The sequence below is a fragment of the Gobius niger genome, assembly GCF_951799975.1.
Source record: "Gobius niger genome assembly, chromosome: 3".
NCBI lineage: Eukaryota > Metazoa > Chordata > Actinopteri > Gobiiformes > Gobiidae > Gobius > Gobius niger.
This window is the reverse complement of record NC_136854.1, coordinates 42,228,908-42,249,710: the sequence shown is the minus strand read 5'-3', so window position 1 is coordinate 42,249,710 and position 20,803 is coordinate 42,228,908. Positions and strand designations below refer to the sequence as shown.

The 20,803-nt window shown below is 41.3% G+C and overlaps 1 protein-coding gene across 1 annotated transcript in view; it reads left to right on the top strand.

Moving 5' to 3' along the window:
• Window positions 1–2,285: 2,285 nt before the first annotated feature.
• LOC306960881 (neuronal membrane glycoprotein M6-a-like) overlaps window positions 2,286–20,803 on the top strand; it is a 72,198-nt gene continuing 53,680 nt past the window's right edge. Inside the window, exon 1 of the mRNA XM_079553483.1 lies at window positions 2,286–2,434. Within this exon, the coding sequence (XP_079409609.1) occupies window positions 2,398–2,434 (37 nt within the window). The 5' untranslated portion in view covers window positions 2,286–2,397. The remainder of the gene's footprint in view (window positions 2,435–20,803) is intronic.

Sequence of the window (20,803 nt, the reverse complement as noted above, 5' to 3'; positions counted from 1 at the left end):
GAGTTTCGTGGCGCTAGGCTAATGCAAGGCTAGCGCATTTCTATGGTATCAGCTAGCCTATATTAAAAACCACAGTGCACCAGACTAACCATATAAATGTCTGTGTTCATGGATTAATTTTAACCATTTTACATTTAAAATAACTTATACTTGAGCAGAATCAGCTTCGTGGTTGTATAAGCTACACAGCGGCGGAGTGATCTGCTAGAAAATAGTCCCTCAAAACACGATCATTCATGTGATGCAGGTCAGTTATATTCCAAACATTACTCTATGGACACAGACATTTATATGGTTAGTCTGGTGTTATAAGTGATTTGCCTCAGGTGCTCTGTGGAGCGGGTCACACTGTTTTTAATGCAGGCTAGCTGATACCATAGAAATGCACTAGCCTAGCGCAGGGTAGGCAAGTTTGTGTCATGGAGGGCCAATTTTCTTCATTTCCAAAACGCCAAGGGCCGAAAATCACAAATGTAGCCCAAAGTAAAGCACCTTTTTACTACAAACATAAGTTTAGCACATATTATTTGCCCTAGTGCTGTGTTTTGCTGTGAAATGTGAAAATATTGACAGTATTTTTCACATTTTAGAGGCATTTTCACATATTTGGTCTCTGATTTATGAACAAACGTTTATTTAAAATTCTCTTGGGGGGCCAAAAGTTTTATGCAGGAGGGCCGAATTTGGCCCCCGGGCCTGACATTGCCTACCCCTGGCCTAGCGCCACAAAACTCTTCAAACATAAGAAATGCATGAATTACAAAAAAAATATCTCCAGGTATCAGCAACACTGTGGATAATGAGGCCCTATGTCAAAAATCCTGAAATATCCCTTTAAGCTCGTGCATGACGGCACTTCAGACCCGAAGTACCAACTTTTTGAGCGACAGTGCAGGATTTTAGAGGCAGTTGTGGTGAACAGGGTTGAGCTCATTCTACACATTAGGACATTGGTGGAAAATAAACTCCGTATAGTCCCTTTAAGTGGTTAAAAATGAAATTCTGACAAAATATGCAAATGTGAAATAGAACATAAACACACACGTGGAAATCCTTGCACCTCCTTCACAATAATATCAGAAAGATGGAACAATAACCTGTGTGCGTGAGTAAAACTATCATCCACATCGTAATGGTAGAAACATATTTATCTTTTTCAGGTAGGGCTGTGCAAATAATCGAAATTCGATTACGATTTCGATTACAACAGTAAACGATTACAAAATTAGCATAATCGCAAAAAAAACGATTATAATATTTGTTTTTCATTTTTTATTTTTTTATTTTTGTCCAATTGTTTTTTTCAATTTTTTTTTTTCAATTTTTTAATTTTTGTCACTTTTTTGATGGAATTTTGTCACTTTTTTGATGGATTTTTGTCACTTTTTTGCTGGATTTTTGTCTTTTTTTTGCTGGATTTTTGTCTTTTTTTTGCTGGATTTTTGTCACTTTTTTGATGGATTTTCGTCTTTTTTCTGCTGGATTTTTGTCATTTTTTGCTGGATTTTTGTCTTTTTTTTAAATGGATTTTTGTCACTTTTTTGCTGGATTTTCGTCTTTTTTCTGCTGGATTTTTGTCATTTTTTTTTGCTGGATTTTTGTCACTTTTTTGCTGGATTTTTGTCTTTTTTTTAAATGGATTTTTGTCACTTTTTTGATGGATTTTCGTCTTTTTTCTGCTGGATTTTTGTCATTTTTTGCTGGATTTTTGTCTTTTTTTTAAATGGATTTTTGTCACTTTTTTGCTGGATTTTCGTCTTTTTTCTGCTGGATTTTTGTCTTTTTTTTTGCTGGATTTTTGTCTTTTTTTGCTGGATTTTTGTCTTTTTTTAAATGGATTTTTGTCTTTTTTTTGCTGGATTTTTGTCACTTTTTTGCTGGATTTTCGTCTTTTTTCTGCTGGATTTTTGTCATTTTTTTTGCTGGATTTTTGTTTTTTTTTTGCTGGATTTTTGTCTTTTTTTAAAATGGATTTTTGTCACTTTTTTGATGGATTTTTTAAAAGCAACAAATAATCGTTTGAATAATCGTGATTTCAATTATGACAAAAATAATTGTGATTATTATATTTTCAATAATCGAGCGGCCCTATTTTGGTGTTTTGGTGAAAGCTCTAAACCTCCTGCCCGTCGGATGAGAGCGGAGGGGAGGGAGAGGCCGGGACTTCCCTAAGCCTCCATCATCTGCAGGGAAGAGAGAGGAAGAGAGAGGAGGGAGAAAAAAAAAAAAAAAAGAAAAAAAACAGCGCCTCTCTCTCTCTCTCTCTCTCTCTCTCTCAACACTCAGCCGCCTCCCACATCCCCCCAGAACGAGCCCAGCGCTAGCAACCGAGCGAGCAATCACACCCTCAACCCTCGACAACCACAACGACAGGGGAAAAACTCTATAACCGGGACAATGGAGGAGAACATGGACGACTCCCAGAGCCAGAAAGGTAAGGTGCCTTCAAGGGGGAAAGCGGACTCCCTGTGTCCCCGTGTGTGCCCGTGTATCCGTGTGTGTGTGTGTGTGTGTGTCCGTGTGTGTGTGTGGGGACCATCTCGCCATTGTTCTGTTGCAGCCGCCGCCGCCGCCGCCGCCGCTCTCATCCGCGGGGGACGCTTTGTGCCGCAGACGACGAGCGTGAAGCGCACGGAGCGAGCGCCGACGAGAGTCAGATTTGTGGGAATGTTTTCTTTTTTTTTTCCTTTTGCGCTCGGTCCGTCGTCCGTCCGCAGATCGGAGGCGCAGGCGGCGTCTTTGCACGAACGCCCTCTTTTCTGACTCTTTTTTTTTTTTTGGGGGGGGGGGGGGACAAACGTTAAAGGGGTGGTGGTGTGTGTGTGTGTGGGGGGGGGGGGGGGGTGCTCTCCTATGTTCCTATGTGGCGTGTTGTTTTGGAGGGGCTCGGACAGACAATATGGACGGACAGCTGGGCGTTCGGGGAGAGAGAGGGAGAGGTGGGAGTGGCAGGGGGGGGGGGGGGGCGGAGGCGGAGGTGGAGGTGGAGGTGGAGGGGAGAGCGCTCCATCCACACACACACACAAAAACACACAAAAACACACAAAAAAAATGAATAAAGTGTGTGTGGGGGGGGGGGGGATAGTTGTAAGCAAAGGGAAGCAAATAAAGATATTAGCAGCGAGGAGGGGGGGGGGGGGGACCGGCGGAAAAAAAAGGGCCCGGCCCCGGGATTTTCTTTGTTGGGTGCCCCATTGTTGATCCTTCACGCTTGTCTGAACGCCTTTTGCTTTCTCCCCCCCCCCCCCCCCCCCCTCGTCGCTTCCTATGTCGTCTCAATCACTCACCGAGCATCCTGTTTATTTCCAACCATTTTTCCCCATCTTCTTCTCCTCCTCCTCCTCCTCTTCCCGCCCCCCCCCCCACCCTCACCCTCTCTCTCCAAACCCCCCCCCCCCCCCCCCCCCCCTCTCGCACCTTCTCTTCCCCCAAAAACATCCCTCCCTTGAAATCGCACGCTCCCTCTCGAAAGTCGGGCGCAGTCGTGTTTTTTGTTGGTGTTTTTTTTTCTCCTTTAGCGTCGCTTTAATTTGCGGCGGAATCGAAATCGAGCGCCCCACCACCCCCCCCCCCCCCCCCACGATTTGTTGTTGTGGTCGAAATGGGCGTGTCCGTTGTCCCCCCCCCCCCCCTTTTCGACGGAAAGCGACCGTATCGCGTTTATCGAACCCGACCGAAAGAATCGCCGACGTTCGGGAGGGGAAATTGCGCCCTTTTTTTTTCTTTCTCCCACCCCGGCGCTGTAGCTATGGAAACGGCGTCACGTACACAGGGGGGGGGGGGGCTGATTGGGGCGGATCGGCGTGTTTTCCGCGAGACGCTTAGACGTGACACACGCCATTTTTTCCCATTCCGGTGACCAACCCTTTTCTCCTTCTCAATGGCGCCGTGAGAGAGAAAAACATCAAACCTCGCGTCGGTTTAGAAAGGCGAGGCGTCGGTCGGAAAGTAGAGGGGGGGGGGGGACATATGCGCAGATAGGATGTTGACAACCCCCCCTCACACACACACACACACACACACATTTTATGCATGAGCCGCTCGCACCTGGCACTCGCCCCGACGCTGCAGCGCGGGAAAAGATGGGATCGACCCCGTAGTCATTAATAATAAAGCTCTGTGTGTGTGTGTGTGTGTGTGTGTGTGTGTGTGTGTGTGTGTGTGTGTGTGTGTGTGTGTGTGTGTGTGTGTGTGTGTGTGTGTGTGTTCATCGCCCCGCCGTGGTTGTAGGCGCTCTTGAATTTGATGATGTCATGATTTCAGAGAGAGAAAATGTGCAAATGTTGGAGCTGGTCGGGATTATCGGCCTCCAAACCGGGCGTTATTCTCTGTTTTTTTGTTCCTTTTGTGCCGACGGACGTGGAGCTTTGTGCCAGTTTTTGTTTCATGCGGGTCAGAGATGTCGAACGGATGATTTTTTCCAGCAAACACATGAGCCACACAGCTATAGGGCCGGGCACCGTGACATCGACGCTTTCACGAGGCTTTAACGAGGCCTATACTCGAATATTTCCCACCTGAAAACAGAGCACTGATGTTCATTTACTTCATGAAAAGACCATTTATTTCAAGTTTGTACCATTTATTTTGAATTTGAATTGAACATTTTATTTCGAGCCATAGATACAGACGGCGTCTCGTCATAGAAGGGGGCGTGGCTTCGCCGAGGGGGGAAAATAGAATCTTTATAGAAACACAAATTTTCCCTCTTTTTCGCCATTTTCTGCTGGAACTTATTTATCACATAAATAAAGTCAAGTGTAAATCGGGCCCATGTGGATATTTTCTCTCTGTAGAAGTGCAAAAACGGCAGTTGTAGCAAGCGCTAGTGAACTGTTAGCATTAGCCCGATGCTAACATGTAGCATCAAGTTAGCATTCTCCGTTATTCATGTATTTTTGGGCTGTTGAACCACTTTGCTCCTCCCCATGTCTTTGTTTCTTTATTTAGTAGAAACTATGTTCATTAATCAGCAAGTATTTTTTGAATAATTAGAGAAAGTTTAGATTTTTCTCCATATTGTTTTCCCCCTTTAACTGTTTTCAAACATGACCATATATGGGCGAGTCCAGAGATGCCGTCTGTATCTATATAAACAGTGTTCAAGAACAAATACAGAGACCTTTACCTTTACCTTTACATACAACGTACTTCCTTTGTCCCGGTGATTGGCCAATAACAGAAAATAACATTTTAGCAAAAGGACCGAGAAGAACAAACTTATTTACTCCCACCCCCATTCATACAGTGGGGGAAAAGTATTTGGTCAGTTTCCCTTAGACTTTTATTGGATTTTGGCCAAATATACGTTTTCCCCCCCACTCTATATTCTAAATCATTTAAATAATGTGGGTGCTGAACTAACCTAGTACTTGGTAGTTTGTAGTAATGAAACAATGAAGTCAGTTACTTGTGCACGTGAGATGCAACATTAAGTCAACATTCACAAAATGCTTCACTTTATAACAAGTTTATAATTATTCATTCCTACACTCAGTATATCAGCATGTTAGTATTACTGTTCATTATATCATCATCATCATCGCCATCACAGCCCACATAACCCGGTCCCTTCCTTTAAAGTGCATGTGGCAGGTTTTAATGCTTTGGAAAATATGACTTATTTAGATGCAAGTAATTATTATCTTTTTATTTCAGTGAAGCAGTGACTTGATTGTGTTTTGGGCAGAAAAGTTGTTTCTATTTGAATTTTTAAGCCGAAAATGTCACAAGAAATTGACAAAAAATGTCCGAAAAAAATGACAAAAATGTGACAAAAAAATGACCAAAAAATTACAAAAAATTTGATACAAAATTGACGAAAAAATGACACAAATATGACCAAAAAATGACAAAAATGTGATAAAAATTTGACCAAAACAATTGACAAAAAATGACCAAAAAAATGACAAAAAAGTGACAAAAAATGACAAAAAAAATAAAATAAAATTGATACAAAATTGACGAAAAAATGACAAAAATGTGACCAAAAAATGTGATAAAAATTTGACCAAAACAATTGACAAAAAATGACAAAAAAAATGACAAAAAAGTGACAAAAATGTGACAAAAAATGACAAAAAAATGAAAAAACAAATTGATACAAAATTGACGAAAAAATGACACAAATATGACCAAAAAATTACAAAAATGTGATAAAAATGTGACCAAAACAATTGACAAAAAATGACAAAAAAAATGACAAAAAAGTGACAAAAATGTGACAAAAAATGAAAAAAAAATGAAAAAACAAATTGATACAAAATTGACGAAAAAATGACACAAATATGACCAAAAAATTACAAAAATGTGATAAAAATTTGACCAAAACAATTGACAAAAAATGACAAAAAAAATGACAAAAAAATGAAAAAAAAATTGATACAAAATTGACGAAAAAATGACACAAATATGACCAAAAAATGACAAAAATGTGATAAAAATTTGACCAAAACAATTGACAAAAAATGACAAAAAAAATGACAAAAAAAATGACAAAAAAAATGACAAAAAAGTGACAAAAAATGACAAAAAAATGACAAAAAAGTTACAAAAATGAGTTGAACACCCAACAACAAAATGATGGGTAAAAAAATCTGATGACGTGACGAAAAAGCTCCAATCTTAACCAATCTTAATCTTCTCGAGCACGGCTTCCCAGATGCTTTGGAGACACGGAGAAAACAAAGCAAAAACCAAGCAAAAAAATCTGGAAAATCATGACCAGATTTCAGCTTTTTGCACATTTCCAAGTCTCTGAGCGGGTTTTATTTTTGGCTCCGTCCTCGAATAAAAACGCGAGAATGATGTAAGCCTGTAAAGTGCGGATGAGCCGTCATTACTGTTATTGTTTGGCCGGGTAGAAAAAGGGGAAGACGAGACACTTACGGGCGGGTAATGTGCGGCGGGACGACATTTGTGGCGGCGATAAGCGTCTGGACATGATGCCGTAGTAAATGCGGGTCATTTAACATTTTCCTGCCGCTGTGGCCGCTCGATGGGGCGCGATGATCGGCGAATTCTCTGCCGCCGCGTGAATGGAGGGAGGATTTATCGTCGTGTTCTTGAATGATCGACTATCGAATTGAGGAATGGTGTGAATTTCTGGGGAACTACAGCTTGGTTTCCCTAAATTCCCTAAATAAATGTGTTTTATGAGATATTTCCCGGAGTCCATAGTTTGCTGTTCGACATTTTGAAGGATGGACACAGATAGCATCTTTAGCATTGTCCATATATGGTCATGTTCAAAGCAGCCAGTGTGAAAACTTTCTCCCATTTCTGCAAAACCACTTTAAAACATGTTGAATTTATGGATTTAAGGGTCGATTTTTATGCCACATAAAGATACAGAGGCATGGAGAGGAGCAAAGTGGCTCGACGGCCCATAAATACATGAATAACGGCGAAACATTAGCTTCATAGATACAGACGGCATCTCTGGAGTCGCCCATATATGGTCATGTTTGAAAACAGTTAAGGGGGGAAACAATTAAGAAAAATCTCTAATTATTCAAAAACTACTTGAACAAATGCTGAATTATGAATATAGTTTCTACTAAATAAAGATACAAAGACGTGGAGAGGAGCAAAGTGGTTCAACAGCCCAAAAATACATTAAAAAAACGGAGAATGCTAACATGATGCTACATGTTAGCATCGGGCTAATGCTAACGGTTAGCTAGCACAAGCTACAACTGCCGTTTTTTCACTTCTACAGAACAATCTTCTGTGAGAAAATATCCATATGGGCCCGATTTACACTTGACTTTTTTTTTTTATGTGATAAATAAGTTGATATTCCACCAGAAAATGGCTAAAAAGAGTGGAAAATTTTGTTTCTCTAAAGATTCTATTTTCCCCCTCGGCGAAGCCACGCCCCCTTCTATGACAAGATGCCGTCTGTATCTATGCTACATATGCTAACGTTAGCTACAAGTCCTGTTTTTTTTGCTTGTACTTTACTATTTTCTTCCGGGTACTGCGGTTTCCCCTACCACTAAAATCATGTACAATAGGTCAATCCTCCAGCCCAGGTGTTTCTGACCATCAGCCCGGCTCCACATCTGGAGATGGGCTGGCAGCTCACGGCTCCCTATCCTATAATAAAGTAAAACTTGAGTTAGCTTTATTGGTGTGTGATAGTAGTATAGTAAAGTATTGATTTTTCACATAGTGGTCAAAGTGGAGATTTGTATCTATTTTCCTCCCTTTACATCTTAGTTTTCATGTCAGATATAAAAATGATGATGTTTATTTGATGATGTTTTGTCTGCGAGGTGGGGGCGACCCGGAAGTAGAAAGGCCGTCTTTCCCGCGGGTTTTCATTCATAAACATTGACAGATTTGACATCCACGTGTCCTGCTAAGGGGCCCCGTGATGACGCTTTCACCCAAATATGGTGTTTTTCCTCCTACGAGACGCCGGAGCGGAAAAAGTGGAAGAACGGGCCGAGCATGAGCACTCGCTACAAAACTTCAGGGCTGGTTTTCTCTGAATGAGAGAAGCCGCACTCGGGCAGAGCCTGAGCCCTTATAGAAGCTCCCACAGACTCCAAACTTTACAGTCTGAGACCTAACAATGTTTTGAAGTTTTTTTCAGAGGGATTGTTTAATATCTAATTCCTAGCCTGATTTATTCAGCTTTGAAACAAAAAAAAACAGGCGGAATTTGAGTTTTTACAGATTTTTTCACTGATAATTAGTTTATTGAAAAACTAAACAAAACATCCAAAATCCCCTCAGAGAAAATCTGAGTTACTAATATGTCAATAAAATAAAACCATAAAATTTAATCTGGCTCATTATTTTGATTTCGTTGCCCAAAATATAGGCAATTTTGGCCATTTTAATGCTCAAAATGACTTATTTTTTCGTGAAAACATAAAATGACAGAAAAAGTGCAATACATTGTTTTCTCATATTTATATCTGTAATGTTCAGCAAACGTTTCAAATTGACATCTCTACATTTATTTATTTTCCCCCTATTCACCTGCAGTGTCTCGCCTTAAGGTCAATAAATGGTGAGTTAAAACTAATGGCCGCTGGTTGCTCTGCTTTATGACCGCAGCGCTTGGGGCCGACACAAGCTAGTTTTCCATTAGAAAGCATTGCACTTTAGACACTTTCTAGACAAAGCCTGGTTTCTAACATTTCAAAGCTAGATCTCGCTCCTGCGATAACGCGGGGTTAGCTACAATTAAAGGGACCAGGTGGGTTTTTTCGTAAGGAACATTTTAAGAAATCCCGCGCTAATGAGGGCCGGACTTTGATTGACAGGCCGTTAGCATGAGGGCGTGGCTACGATCGAACTCCGCGCCCTGTGACGGTCAAGTCTCCGGTGAAAATCCCGCCCTTACGCCCTTATTAGGAACATGCTTCGTCAGAGCAGGGCTGGAGGAGTCTGTAAAATAATAAATAAATAAAATTAAGTATTTTCTTCCCCCTTCATGTTCCAGCCACGTCCTAATGTGTAGAATGAGCTCAGACCTGTTCACCACAACAACAACATGCACGAGGTTAATATAGAAGCTGCAGTTACGCGTAAGACCTGAGGTGGCAGCAGTGAGTATCGAATGGCGAACTTGCATCCAGCCCCTTTAAAGTCCACCAGAAAACGGCTAAAAAGAGGGAAAGATTATGATTCCCCAAAACAAACTTCCTTCCCCCTCGGCTAGGCCACGCCCCCTTCTATCCTCTGGTTCTTCAGCCACTGATTTATTAAGATTGCGTTATCATCTTGTAGGCGATACGTTCCCACGCTCCAGCATCTCTTATTAAAAATGAATAAATTGTGTTGAATTTCCTGCACAAAAAGCACCCGAAAGGAATCCCCGGGAAGGAGTATTTTGAAGCCTGAGCTGGACCCTGCACACGGCGGGTCTGGTCTATTTCACTTCTGCCCATTTGATTATATGACCCCCTAATAGAAAGCAACTTAATGGACAGGCAGATCAGTCGATACAAACAGACTTAGCGGGGCAATAAAGGAGAGAGAGGCAGGGTTTCGGTCGAGCCTGTGGGAAAATCAAGTCTCTGCGGGAAAAATGAGACGTCACAATGAAAAATACCACAAATTAGATGAATCGTCTACATTTACAAACTAATCTATTCTTCATTTTAAGACCAACATTTTTCACCCAAGTTTTGGTTGTGGTGCCAAAACAAAGCGGTTAGTGCTAGATCGAATGCTCCGGAGGGACGGTCTGCTGTGATTTTGTACAGATCTATGAGTTGGTTTGTCTAAAAATATAAATAATCCTAATCCTAATCCTTAAGGTTAACCCCTTAACTCCCACCTGAACCGAGCACAGTTTCTCCAGTTTGGCTGGATCCAAAAGCGAAAACAATGATGGAAATGTGACAAAAAAGTGACGAAAAATTGATGAAAAAGTGGCAAAAATGTCACAAAAAATTGATAAATAAATGACAAAAAATGACAAAAAAAATTGATGAAAACATTTCAGAAATGTGACAAAAAAATGAAAAAAAAAAAATGACAAAAATGTGACAAAAAATGGATTCAAAATTGATGAAAAAATGACAAAAATGTGATAAAAATGTGACAAAAATGTGACGAAAAAATGGACGAAAAAATGACAAAAATGTGACAAAATGTGACAAAAAAGTGAAGAAAAATTGATGAAAAAGTGGCAAAAATGTCACAAAAAATTGATAAATAAATGACAAAAAATGACAAAAAAATTGATGAAGAAATTTCAAAAATGTGACAAAAAAATGACAAAAATTGATTTAAAAAAAATTACAAAAAAATGACAAAAATGTGACAAAAAATGGATTCAAAATTGACGAAAAAATGACAAAATGTGATAAAAAAATGACAAAAATGTGACAAAATGTGACCAAAAAATGACAAAAATGAGTTGAACACCCAACAAAAAATTTTGAAAAAAAAAAAGTGATGACGTGAGGAAAAAAATCCTCTCGGTTCAGGCGGGAGTTAAGAGGTTAACCATTTCCCTGGCCCTAACCTTAATTTGTGTCATGATATCTCACGGCCCCGGGTCAATATTTGGGAGCTTTGGTGTCGCGTTTCCTGCAGCTCAATGATGAAACTCGATGAGGACGAGGGTTAACCGCGACCGACCGCACGCCTGTTTGCGAGACCGTTCTTCAAAAGATCGTTTCAATGGACAGGATTTATGATGGAGTTATATCTCAGCTCACTCACGTCCAGATAATTAGGAGCTGAACACAATTATGACTCTATTATGTTTGTGTAATGTACAGCCAGACTCTGATTTCAACCCTACAGTTTCATACATGTTTACATATTTGTGACTAGTTTTGCCGTACATTTTTTCTCATTTCTTGCCAATGAAGTGCACACATTATCAGTTTAGATTTAGATTTTGCTTTTAAAGAAGAGCTAAGTAACTCCTTTGCCTTAATAAATCCTTTCTGTAGGCCCTCTGGGGGTAATATAAGTGTTAATGGGATGATTGGGGGGGGGTCTTTCATCTCCCCCTGGTGTCCCTGGCCAGAAAACCACCCACACCACACTAATAGAATCACCAAGAAGAAGCTAACAGGCTAACGGGCAAAGCTAACTGCGGGCTAGCGTCACTGTCAGGCACGATCCGTCCTTATTTATGAATCAAAAAAGCACACTGAATATTTTCTGTTTTCTGAACAGTCGTAAAAGTACAAATGATTTCAAGTTTGGCTTGATTAAGGAGAGGTCTCTGTTTCACACCCGCCCCCTGCTGGCCAGCCCTCACACCTGCGCAAGCAAGCTGAGCAGCGCGGCCTGATGACATCATCACACAGCGCTTTGTTTGTTTTCATGTCAGGCAAAATGCAAAGGGAAAATAATCCCAGCGCCACGAAATAATGCAAGTCTGCTTTGCAAAAAAATAAATAGATTAAAAAAAATTGGAGGGAAAAAAAGCATATTTTTATTATGCTAATTTTGTAATTGTTTAGTGCAGGGGTGAAGGGCCGTAGATCGGTAGTTAGTGCCGCAAAACCTTCGACTAGCAGAGGTTTAAATTGTGCCCCACGCCTCTATTTAAGCTTAAAATAGAGGTAGCTCAGTCTCACAGTAAAATGTTAGTTGTTCGGTTAGAATTGTATATAATTATTACATTTCAGATAAAAAGGTCCATCTCTGGTGATGTGTACCGATACAGCAAGAGGCCGAGGGCCACCATAAATTGGTCTGAGGGCCGCATTTGGCCCCCGGGCCGCACTTTGGACGCCCCTGGTTTAGTGTAATAATCAAAATTGTAATCGAATTTCGATTAATTGCACAGCCCTATTGCCGAATAATACTTAAGGAGCCCATCATGTCGGGCAAATCGAAGCCCTAAAAGTGATGTGCAAGAGTATGTAGAGGAAGCAAGAAATATAACATAAACGTGCAGCATAGGCTCAGAATTACAGGAGTTAATACTTAAAAAAATAAAGTTATTTTTCCATTTTAATGTTTTGGGTCAGTTTGCTCTCATCTGTATATTCACTGATTCATCGTTTCTCCTGTGGGAAATTGTTTTTTCACACATTGTGGTGAAGATAGATATATCACAAAGCACCACAAGAGAACAGAGAGAGCAGACAGAGAGACTTATGCTATGCAATAATAGTGAGCTCCTTAAATGTTCGTATTTCTCCAAGTCACTTGAATGCGTCAGGGCGATCTATCTATCTATCTATCTATCTATCTATCTATCTATCTATCTATCTATCTATCTATCTATCTATCTATCTATCTATCTGTCTATCTATCTATCTATCTATCTATCTATCTATCTATCTATCTATCTATCTATCTATCTATCTATCTATCTATCTATCTATCTATCTATCCATCTATCGTGTTTCTGGCCACAGACCGGATGCCCATATATAGAACTTCTGGACAGATCGTGCCTCCGGGACGGCCCGGGTAGTGACAGTCACTTTAGCAGCGTTTACAGCCAAGTTTGAGTCCCAAAAAAAAAATCATCTCCATTGTGTCATTGGGCTGTGGCACAATGTACAATCTCCCTCTGTCCCTTTGTCTTTTCTGTCAGCGTCGTATTTACTCTCACGGACAATTAATGAGTAAAAAAAAAGCTCAACATGCTACGACACCTGCAGCGCCCCTTATGGCCTCTAGGGGCTACTTAGTTCTGCTTTAAGGAATATCTTTTATAAACAACACAAAATCTGGTCTGTGTGACTTTTAATTGGGCCGAAAACACTGTATAGCTCAGACCTTCCTCTTCTTTTGTGTTGGATTTTGGCCATTGATGCTTTATTAACAGGAGAGTGAAGCGCAGGGAGAAAAACATTCAGCTGAAACTCGAGCTCCCCAATGTTGAGGACATATGTGCAGCCGCCCTAACCCCTAGGCATCCGCCGACACCCATCCTTCCACTTCTCCGTTGAGCTTTGAACGATTTCAATCTGGTTTCATCCAAAAGCACGACATCTTCCGAGCACAAAAAAAATCACTGACTAATTACTCTGTCTTTTCCTCGCGCTTGATTATCTCCGACTGATTGCTTTTTGCGCTTTTCTCCTCGTCTCTCTGGCGTCCGTGCCGTTTGCCGGATCTCGCCCTCGGGCTCGAAAGGGAATCTGAACCACAGATTATGTTCCTAGCGAGCAGATGGGCTGAATATTCACTGAACACGGCGCCCCTTCCCCGGAGAGGCCGTGTCCAGCCAATCGCCGTTCGTTATCCGCCGCACCATCCCCGCTAACGATCACGACAAAATGGCTCCACGCGCCAGAAAGCGGGCGATACCTGTCTGCTGTGAGCGAGGAAAACCCGGAAATGTTGAATATATGAGTCAGAGTGGACATGAGTCTGTATTTTAATTGAACTAAAAGAGACAAATGGGACAGGTTTTGTATGAAATCGAGAGAAATCAGTGAAATAAATCTTTCAAATGCTTATTATCACACTGACAGTATTTGCTAGTTACTGTTGCCATGTAGTTTAGTTCAGGTGAATAGGGCAACTGTTATAAATATACAGATATCAATGTGAAACTTCTGCTGTAGATTATACTGACATATATGAGGAGAAGGTGTATTGCAAGTTTTCTGTCATTTTGCATTGTCGTATAAAAAGTAAGGCCTTTTATCACTAAAAACGCCCTTTTCCAATATTTTCAGTGGCAATCCCTCAGGAAAAAACTTCAAAATATTGTTCAAGTCTGTAGAAAGTGTGTAGGTCCTACTGATGTGGAGATATAGTTGCACCAATGTGAGAGAAATGCATTTTGAAATTACAATTTCACAAATCTAGATTCTTTTTTTTTTCTCCAGGTGAAAGTTTATATGTTAAAGGGACTATACGGAGTCTAAAAATGTTAAAATTAAGTATTTTCCTCCCCCTACATGGTCTGAAGTGCCGTCATGCACGAGCTTAATATAGAAGGTGCAGTTACGCATAAGACCTGAGGTGGCAGTAGTGAGTGTAAAATGGCAAACTTGCATCTAGCACCTTTAAAGAGGGGGTATTCTGCTTTTTTCAGTCCCATAGCACCAGTCTATATCACACTACAATGATGACAAACCTTCTGTTGGTCTGTAAATGCAGTAAATTAGAATAACTGCCTTGTATAAAATGTCTCTCTCAAAATGGCTGTAGTGAATGTCTTGAAATAGGCCTCTGTCTCTTTAAGAACCTCTGAGCCTTTAGACACGCCCCCTCCACACGCTGTCTGTGGCATCAGTGGGGAGGGGGTTCTGCTGAGGAGCAGTGGTTGGTTACTCGGCTGGTGACCAAAGCTCGGAGGCGTCTCCAGGAGGTGGGGGCGTTCCTAGGAGGACTCAGGCAAACCTATCCCTAAAATGGCCGCCATCAGAGTTTTTACAGATGACTCAGAAATACGTGAATGTGCCAAGGCAACACTTCAGGCATGTTTTTAATGAGGGAATGACAGAATAACTTGATGGAAAGCTTGCCCCCATCTGAATTACACACTAAAGGGGGTTTGATGTGAAATAAAATGCAAGATTTCAAAAAACCTGTTCGAATCAATGTTGTGGGAACTCGACAACTTGGCCCTGGAGAAGTGACAAAAACAAAACATCAGCCCTCCAGAATTCCTGTTTAATTAACTCAATAACAATCCCCTTTTTTGGTCCAGCAGAAGTGAAAAACCAACACTTGAAGATCCGTTAGCATGTAGCTTGATGCTAACGTTAGCATTATGGCTAGCGTTCTCTGTTATTTGTGTGAGTTTGCTCGTCTGCATGTCTCTGTATTTTTATTTGGTATGAAAATGATTTGTTAAAGGAATAGGCCACCGTTTTTACATACTAAGATATGTTCTTAGCTCACTTTAGTCGAGTTAATATATCCCCGTCTGGTCTTTGTCCGTGCACTCTGTCACGCAAACGGAGCACATACGCAGCCTCTCCCACATGTCACATAGCTCCGAAAAAGCTCACGATAGAAGCTACCAAGCTCTTCCACATGTTCCCTATTTAAATAAAGTTACGTGAAGTGTTTTCATGCGAAGTATATTTACCCAGAAATGTAGCATGTCGATTTTATAAGCAAATAAAAAGGGGGACTATATTGTGAGGCGTAATGATACGAGGAGCACAGCGTCCGCGCAGTAACTCCTAAAGACTTCCCCCCGCTCACTTCCGTCAATAACCTTTAGGAGTTACTGCGCGGACGTTTTACTCCTCGTATCATTACGCCTCACAATATAGTCCCCCTTTTTATTTGCTTATAAAATCGACATGCTACATTTCTGGGTAAATATACTTCGCATGAAAACACTTCACGTAACTTTATTTAAATAGGGAACACGTGGAAGAGCTTGGTAGCTTCTATCGTGAGCTTTTTCGGAGCTATGTGACATGTGGGAGAGGCTGCGTATGTGTGAGCGCACGGACAAAGACCAGACGGGGATATATTAACTCGACTAAAGTGAGCTAAGAACATATCTTAGTATGTAAAAACGGTGGCCTATTCCTTTAAAGTAGTTGTGGAGGAACTCGGTGAAAGAATGGCCGGTTCTTTTCTTCTTTGTGTTTCCGCTCATTAGCCGCTGTGGGAGAGCAGGCTAATGAGTCGCTCGTTTTGTGAGCTAGTGACAGATTTCAGTTTGGAAAGGCAGGGGATTGTTTCGTTGTTGTTTTTATTATGAAGGAGATTTTCGGGATCACACTAATACGGGAGAGGAGGTGTAAAATACAGCAGTTTACTTCCTGGCCAAAATGGGAGACTTGGTTGCTATGCTAACCTCTAGTTAGCTTGTGAGTTCAGTTTGTAGAGGACTTTTTAAAATGTTATTTTGTTTATAAATTGGTAGATTTACGGGATGATACTGTTATGGGAGGACGGCGGGAAAGACGTGTAAAATGTGGTTATTTCCCGGGCAAAACCGGAGACTTGACTTTGGAGCTAGCATGTTAGCGCCAAAGCAAGCATGTTAGTTTTGGAGCTAACACATTATCAAAAGCCAAGAGTACAGCCTTTTGTCTATAGAAAATGTGTCTTTTTAGACTTTATTTTATTTATAGGACTGTGGTGTGAAGTCTATGGCTAGCAAAAATGTAACCTTTATCCTTTATAACTGTAATTTCTCCATTTCTCCGCTATTCTTCATAAAGTACTGTTGAAATAAGTGTACTTGCTCTTGATTTAAATAGGAGTAGGCTACAATTATCCGTCAATGGAGCGGGTATTTTAGCATTTAAATGCGAGAGCAATATAAATTGCAATTAAGACTAGCTAAAGAGACTAGATGCAAGTTGGCCATTTTATACTCACTACTGCCACCTCAGGTCTTATGCGTAACTGCAGCTTCTATGTTAAGCTCGTGCATGACGGCACTTCAGACCCGAAGTAACAACTTTTTGAGTGACAGTGCAGGATTTTAGAGGCAGTTGTGGCGAATAGGTCAACATTTTCAAACTCCGTATAGTCCCTTTAATTAATACAATTTATAATAAGTAGCTTATTCTTGTTTTAAGACGAGACACGGCAGGTGAAAGTATTGATTTTTCACGCAGTGGTCGAAGTGGTCGATTTTTATCTATTTTCCTCCCTTTACATCTTAGTTTTCATGTCAGATATAAAAATGATGATGTTTATTTGATGATGTTTTGTCTGCGAGGTGGGGGCGACCCGGAAGTAGAAAGTCCGTCTTTCCCGCGGGTTTTCATTCATAAATATTGACAGATTTGACATCCACGTGTCCTGCTAAGGGGCCCCGTGATGACGCTTTCACCCAAATATGGTGTTTTTCCTCCTACGAGACGCTGGAGCGGAAAAGTGGAAGAACGGGCCGAGCATGCGCACTCGCTACAAAACTTCAGGGCTGGTTTTCTCTGAATGAGAGAAGCCGCACTCGGGCAGAGCCTGAGCCCTTATAGAAGCTCCCACAGACTCCAAACTTTACAGGCTGAGACACAACAAGATTTTGAAGGTTTTTTCAGAGGGATTTTTTAATATCTAATTCCTAGCCTGATTTATTCAGCTTTGAAACCAAAAAAACAGGCGGAATTTGAGTGTTTACAGATTTTTTCACTGATGATTAGTTTATTCAAAAACTAAACAAAATATCCAAAATCCCCTCTGAAAAAATCTGAGTTACTAATATGTCAATAAAATAAAACCATAACATTTAATCTGGCTCATTATTTTGATTTCGTTGCCCAAAATATAGGCAATTTTGGCCATTTTAATGCTCAAAATGCCTTATTTTTTTGTGAAAACATAAAATGACAGAAAAAGTGCAATACATTTTTTTCTCATATTTATATTTGTGATGTTCAGCAAAGGTTTCAAATTGATATCTCTACTTTTTTTCCCCCCCCCTATTCACCTGCAGTGTCTCGCCTTAAATGCAAAATAAAAGTCTCATTCAACTTATCACATTTACTCGAAGTGGGTTCAAATATTTAAATTCCAGTCTCCTTTTGCAGTACTACACACATTACCCGCCCCCTTGTCAACACCACAGGTTACACAGGAGGTTGTGATTCCGTCTGAAACCCACGAACAGGCCCCTCGGTGTGATCCTTGTGTGTCCTTGAGTGACAGATGCCGCATTAGATCCTTTACAGAGCCCACGGCCCTGTTTTTTTTGAAAGTCGCCGTGTCGTAGCGTCTTGGCTGCGTTTCCCGTTTTTTTCTGATGCGCTCGGAGCCAGCATTACTCTGCAGATGACGTCACCCCCCCCCCCCCCATCCACCCCCCCCTCGCCTCCCGCTCTTCTGCACTGCACAAATGGCAAAAGTCACGCTGTGAAACGAATCACGTCGGGGAGAAGATAAGGATTTTGTGTTTACGTTTATGCCGTGTGGATGTTGGCATTGCTTTCTCGTGATGAAGCCGTTATGAAATTGGCAACTTCAAGAGCGTCGCAGTGTCTGGGGGCCACCGGGCGAGAAAATAACATGTGACAAGCGTTCAAGTTACAAGATCAATTGTAGAAAATTAACCAAATCATGTCACAGGTTCATTCTTTTACACAAATGATGAATCAAAAGAACAGAAACTGAAATGTAGCAGAGAAATCCCACATAAAGAACCACATCATTTTCCTTCATGGTTTCATAAAATGGCTGATGAGTTTTGCACTAGCACATCAGTAATGTATGTTTTTACGAAGAAGATTGAGACATTTGTTCTGTGCTTCTCTTCGAATCTAAATTTTCTACATATTTATCAAACACCAATAAAGTCAAGGCAAAATCGGGTCCATGTGGATGTTTTTTCACAGCAAATTGTTCAGTAAAAGCGAGAACGCATTAGTAGCTTATGTGGCATGAAGCTAGCATTAGCTTCCTGGTTAGCATTGTCCATTTGTTAAAGCAGTACTAAGTAACGTGTTTACCTTAATAAATCCTCTCGTAGTCCCTGTGGGGGTAATACAAGTGTTTATGGGATGATTGGGGGGGGGGTTTCATCTCCACCTGGTGTCTCTGGCCAGAAAACCATGTTTGCAACTTGACTGCCACCGGACCGGAGCCACCAATACACACTAATGGAATCACGAAGAAGAAGCTAACATGCTAATGGGAAAAGCTAACTGTGGGATAGCGTCACTTTAAACAGTATTTACAGCCAAGTTTGAGTGAAAAGATGTATTTCCATTGTATATAATTGGATGTACAATATATATGTCCCTTCGCCTTTTCTGTCAGCGTAGCATTTACTCTCACGGATAATTAATCAGACACCTGCAGGTGCGCTTATGGCCTCTAGGGGCAAGAGTTACTTAGTACTGCTTTAAGTATTTATGGGCTGTCGAACCAATATCTTTATTTAGTCGAAAAAATGTATTCACAATTCAGCGTTTATTAAAGTAATGGAGAAAACATGACCATATATCCGGCTCCAGTCGACTGAAGAACAGTTTTCATACACCAGGGATGGGATACTCCGAACCCTCACTCCCCCCCCTGTTCACAATCAAGGATGAGAGAAATATAATCTGAAATCATTCACAAATGGTTTGACAAGTAAAAAATAATATTTGAATCTTTGAATATGGGTGATTCCAAAGATGCCGTCTGTATCTTGGGGCTTGACTGGCCACCCCCAAATTTATTACATTTGATTGACAGGGACCATGTACAGGAGCGTTAATCAGCATATGAAAAGATTAAACCTGTCTTCTTCTCTGCAAACATCCTCTGAAGCACTGGTTCAGTATTGTATATTTTATGTGCACCGTGAACTGAATTTGACTTTCAAACATACATTTCTCGTCAGATTAATTTCCATTGGCTACAGAATCGCTCTGCTCTAGACTTGAAGTATAACAAAAACAGAATATGCTGTTGTGTTTCTCTCGGCGCAGCGTCTGCAGCTGCCTGTGAGGACACCGGCCTCGATAGTTTATGGCACAAGTCCTCGGTGCGGCTCCGTTTGCTCCATTCATCATCGAGTCGACTGAGGCTCCCCGTTCCCCCCTCGTCCCGCCGCCTCTCGGGGCGTCTGCGAGTGTGAAGAATCGCATTAACGGCATCAGACATAATGATATCAGAGCTTTCTCCTCTGAGGCGGAGGGTGCGAGAGCGAGAGTCCTGGTTTCTGTCGTCGAGGTGGGACGCAGATGCTCCTTCCAAGCAGCAACGACCCCGCGGATAATCATGGTTTACTAAGGTCCTCAAGCTGTCATCTGTACCGGGTACTTTTAGCATTGAGGGCACAGCGGTTAGTGCTCCTGCTCCACAGCTATAGAAGGTCCCGGGTTCGATTCCACCTGGACCGGCCTTTCTGTGGAGTTTGCATGATCTCCCCGTGTCTGTGGAGGTTTCCCCTACCACTAAAACATGTACAATAGGCTCCCCTCTAGGGCCAGGACTCCTCTGTAATAGAGATTCTTAATCTCAGTGGGACTTTCCTGGTTTAATAAATATCCATCCAATAAAGGTTATTGACGGAAGTGAGCGGGGGAAGTCTTTAGGAGTTACTGCGCGGACGTTGTGCTCCTCGTATCATTACGCCTCACAATATAGTCCCCCTTTTTATCTGCTTATAAAATCGACATGTTACATTTCTGTGTAAATATACTTACGCATGAAAACACTTCACGTAACTTTATTTAAATAGGGAACACGTGGAAGAGCTTGGTAGCTTCTATCGTGAGCTTTTTTGGAGCTATATGACATGTGGGAGAGGCTGCGTATGTGGTATATATATGTACGGGTATATATTAACTCGGCTAAGGTTAGGTAAGAACATATCTCGGTATGTAAAAACGGTGGCCTATTCCTTTAAGAGGTTAAAGGGAAGTGGCCCAACATCCACAATCCACAATCAACAACTCTATGAAGCAGACGTGCTGCAGTGTGTGAGGCAAATGGTGGT